At 37.4% G+C, this 4926-nt stretch overlaps 1 protein-coding gene across 1 annotated transcript; it reads left to right on the top strand.

Moving 5' to 3' along the window:
• Nucleotides 1-1163: 1163 nt before the first annotated feature.
• Nucleotides 1164-3901, top strand: LOC149012178 (4-coumarate--CoA ligase-like 6). The gene is made up of 6 exons (XM_089159119.1): nucleotides 1164-2292; nucleotides 2563-2749; nucleotides 2840-2985; nucleotides 3224-3291; nucleotides 3413-3515; nucleotides 3606-3901. Exons 1-6 carry the CDS (start codon nucleotides 1246-1248, stop codon nucleotides 3717-3719), a joined length of 1665 nt encoding a protein of 554 aa, XP_089015245.1. The 5' UTR covers nucleotides 1164-1245; the 3' UTR covers nucleotides 3720-3901.
• Nucleotides 3902-4926: the final 1025 nt, after the last annotated feature.

Raw genomic sequence — 4926 nt, 5'->3', positions numbered from 1 at the left:
TCCTTACAAACGTTAAACGCTCATTGATCTCTCTTACGAAAAGAATTATTGATGAAAAGACGAGTCAGTTAACAAGTTTTAAAGAACCATAGAACACAGACAAACCAAAGCAGTAACAACACCAAGGATCTCCACTAGTGGAGGAACAACCTTCTATCTCTTTCTTGCCATAGGGAGTAGATAGTGACTGTCAAACTAAACCAAGGGAAATTAGCCACAAACCCATTGTCTGTAAAATGTGTCATCAACCAATTGATTTCATCTGAACATTGTAAGGGCCAAGGGGCTTGGCTTGTGAATTCATGCAGGAAATGGACTTGGCTCCAAACTTAATAAGAGAAGGGGCATTGAAGAATAAATGCTGACACGATTCGTTGTCCATTTTACACTGGACAAACTAGGTCGGTAGATCTTCCCCTGGTGAAAGAATGAATGCTCATGCGATTCATCATTATTCATTTTCGAATACGTTTTCTTTGGGTAAACTATTTCTACGTGCTACACACCTACACTAACCACGCACAAGCACGCATGACTTGTTTTTTTGGGAAGAAGCACGCATGACTTTACTAGTTGATTTTAATAAATTGAAATCCTTTTTTCTCCTTTTTAAAGTGTTGATTTTTTTTACAAGTAGGTAGAACCAAGTCTCTTTTTGGTGCAATATCTTTAATAAATTCTTTTTTTTTATCTGAGAACTTGACTATATCGTCAAGGGAGTTTTATATATAATTATTATATGTGAGGCTTCCGAAAGATTTGAACTTTGACCGCTATGTTAAAGCATTGATTTTTTTTAAAATTTTTATTCCAACAGTATTTTGAAATTCAAATATCACCATGAAAATAGAATAAATTAAATTAGTCCAATTGCATTCTGTTACAAATCCTTGTCATTGAACAACTATTGATGTGTGTATTAATTTTTTATTTTTTTTTGGGGCAAGTTCATGAAATTCTGTTTTTGATAGAACAAAATAAAATAATAATAATAATAATAATAATAATAATAATAATAATAATAATAATAATAATAATAAACTAAACATAATCTCTAAAATGAAAAATTATAAAGTTCTTACCAAAAAAAAAAAAAAAAAACTATAAAGTTACAAAAATAGGTTTTGTGCTGGTCTTTTTTAGATCGCATCACATGCATGGAGATTTATATTTCAGAAATCAGATGAAACGGCGCTAAATCAAAGCCAAGCAAATCCTTTATTTTCCCTTCTCTCCTCTGCAACAATGGCTGCAATGGCTAACAACCTCACAAGCATCTCATCCATCTGTGAATATGATTGGTTCAATTCAGAGACAGGAATCTATAGCAGCAAGCAAAAGCCGATTCAACTCCCCACAGACCCATATTTTGATGTTGTCTCATTGATCTTCTCATACAAACACAATGGGGTTACAGCCCTTGTTGATTCCTTATCAGGGTCTTCAATTCCTTATTCAAGATTGCATCAGATGGTAAAATCTATTGCTTCTGGTCTATATGGAATTGGGGTTTCTCAAGGTGATGTTGTTTCAGTTCTATTACCGAATACCATTTACTTCCCTATTATATTCTTGGGTATCTTGTCCATAGGTGCCATTGCAACTCCATCTAATCCTCTTAATACCATACCTGAGATACAGAAACAGTTCGATCAATGCAGAACAAAATATGTGTTTACCACCATAGATAAGGTCAAGGAGATTGAGAAAATGGGTGTTGTTGTTGTCATTGCAGTTCCTGAGAATGTGGATTCCTTTCCAGAATCACCTGAGTTTTCTTGTTTTAATAAGCTTCTTTCGAGTAATCCAAACCTTGCCCCCAAGCCTTTAATCAATCAGGGTGACATAGCAGCTATTCTCTTCTCTTCTGGTACTTCCGGTCCTAGTAAAGGTGTTGCTATTACACACAGGAATCTGATAGCATCAGTTGAGCTTTTTGTCAGATTTGAAGCTTCTCAGTATAACTACCCAGGATCAGATAATGTGTATTTGGCCTGTATTCCATTATTCCATGTATATGCTCTTTCGTTACTTGCGACCGGATTATTGTCCTTAGGAGCTAAAGTTGTGGTGATGAGAAAGTTTAGTGAAGAAGAAATGGTCAGAGCCATTGATAAATACAAAGTCACACATATACCTGCTGTTCCACCATTAATGATCTCTCTGTTAAAATTAATGAAGATGGGTAAAGAGTTCCCAAGCTTGAAACAGGTCTCATGTGGTGCAGCACCAGTTGGCAAGACTCTCATAGAAGAATTCCTGAGGAATTTTCCGAGGGTTGATTTTATTCAGGTTTGTGGATATGGTTCTTGATACTCTTTAGGCAGAGAGACTGCTTAAGTTGAATTCCTCTGTTTTTTTTTCTCTTCTATGTTTTTGACAAGACTTTCTCTGTTTAAATCTTTCTATAGATGGCTGAATCTGAATCATTTTGGAAGTAATGGTTATTCATTTTTAAATACTAGATACATCTTAGTTTGATCCTCTTTTACCGAAAATATATGCTTGAGTAAAAAGTGCTTCTATTTGGTAATATGTTGTTCTTTATTTTCATGATTTCAGGGCTATGGAATGACTGAGACAACTGCAGTAGGTTCCCGTGGCTTCAACACTGACTCAATTAAGTATACTTCAATTGGACTATTGGCTCCAAACATGGAAGCTAAAGTTGTGAATCCAATCTCTGGTTCCTCCATGCCCCCAGGAAAAGCTGGTGAGCTATGGCTACGTGGACCTGGTATTATGAAAGGTAATTATTCTGAGATCATCAACATGTCATCCTTCATATATGAGCAGAATCCAAAATAGCTGCTCAAAATTTTAGAAATTAATGTTGCAGGATACTTAAACAATGAAGATGCAACAAGATCTGCAATTGACAATAATGGCTGGTTACATACTGGTGACATTATCTACTTTGACCAAGATGGATATATTTATGTAGTAGATCGATTGAAGGAGATAATCAAATACAAAGGGTTTCAGGTAACCTATGTCGTCAACTTGTAGATAAAGCAACCCTAGATTTGTCCAACAAAATAAACAAACAAAAAACCCACCCTCCCTCCACCGCAAAATCTTCACCTTCAAGCATGTTCTTCCATATTTTCATATATAAGATATTTGACCAAACCAACATATTTATCCAGGTAGTTAACGAGTCTTGGAATGTATAGGCATACCTGACCTAATTTATTTCTTTTGGTTTAATCGAATATGACAGATTGCTCCTGCTGATCTAGAATCGGTGTTGATCAGTCATCCAGATATTGTTGATGCTGCTGTAACGGGGTAAGTATCCCTAGATCTAAATCAAACTTTGATTGTCTTGGACTGAAATTGCCTTGTTTTCTAAAATCTCATTATTTTTATTCTTTTATTTATTTGTTCCACCTCCCATTCAATTACACAGTGTTGCTGATGAAATAGCTGGTGAAATTCCAATGGCATTTGTTGTCAAGGCTCCAGGCAGTCTACTTTCTGAAGCTGATGTGATTACTTATGTTGCTGGAAAGGTCCTTTTTTCACTGTTGAATGAATATACTTCTGTTCTTCTTTCATCATATTTTAACAGACAAACAAAACTGATGCTCTTGTTTTTGTAGGTTGCACCATACAAGAAGGTGAGGAAGGTGACCTTCACAAGATCGATTCCCAAGTCCCCAGCAGGGAAGATTCTTAGAAGAAAACTCAAGGAGATATTGATGTCCAGAATATAGCTTAAAAAGGCCAATTTTGAAAACAGAAATATTGGATGGTACTCCGTCTCAAGATATATATTAAAGAATTAATACCAAGAAATGGAACATATCCAAATTGTAATGAAACCATAGATGGATGGCTCATATACTGCACATTAAAAAATTTGTTGATTTTTCGTTTCTAATAAAGGTTTGTTTGGTTATGCTGTACAAATTCTGGCTCGGTGGTGGTTGAATTGGGCTCATAATCTTAGAGTGAGGAATAAGAATCGAGTGCGGGCTCGACCTTATGTCCTTGGGACAGCATGAGGACAAAAAGGTGGGGTGGTCAGGAGTGGTACATATTTCGACTAAATAAGTGAAGCTATGGGAAATCAGTCCTTGGGATCCTAGAACACATAGTTGCCAAGCTTTTGGTACTCTAGAATCCTATCTTTTATGGTCATTCCAACAACAATCTCTGAATCGGAAAAAGCCACTTGAACCAGATCTAGGGTTCAAGCTTGGACTAACACGGTCCAGTTGATGCTTCTCAAATAAGGTACTTCTCGGAGAACCTTCCCTCAGAGAAGCTGTATAATGAAGACCATGCAAGTGACACACAGCTGTCCTCATGTGGCTTCTCGGTAAAGGTGGCGGAAATGAGGAATTCGACATAATCCTCATCCAGCATTTAATGCACTGAGGGTCCTTAATATTCCACTGCGGATAAGGAAGCTTCTCACTCACCCCAAGCTCGCCTCGAGCCCTGTACCAGCATCTCTGTTGTCCCCCCAACTGTGGGTCGTTGTCACGTTAGTATCAGTCTGACGCAAACCTTTGGTTCATCAACAAGATCTTCCGTCGGCAAGATAATCGCACGATTTGTCTTGTTGTACAAGCCTCTTCAAGAAGTCATCTCCACCCTCCATCTCATAAGATAAGCATCTAAGGGTTGTGAAGCGTCCACTATCTTTTTAGGTATGGACCAGTTGCATATATACCCCAGACTATACCTGATTATGGGTAAGCAAGCCAAGCTGACTTGAATACTCCAGCCATGACTCTCCTGCATTTACTCCTAAAGAACATTGTCTTCTTCATCCCCTTGAGCATTTGTTCCTTAAGGAAGAGTCTCTAGTTTTCTTACTTGAATTGACTTAATCATTGGCGGTGGTTTCCTGTCCCCAGAGGCGGCCCACTCTCACCTTTGTTTTGGTCCCAGGAACCAGGCCCAGATCAATAG

The sequence above is a fragment of the Hakea prostrata genome, chromosome 6 (assembly GCF_041222555.1).
Source record: "Hakea prostrata isolate BN-2017 chromosome 6, UWA_Hpros_2, whole genome shotgun sequence".
In the NCBI taxonomy this organism is placed as follows: Eukaryota; Viridiplantae; Streptophyta; class Magnoliopsida; order Proteales; family Proteaceae; genus Hakea; species Hakea prostrata.
This window is presented reverse-complemented; position numbering and strand designations above follow the sequence as displayed.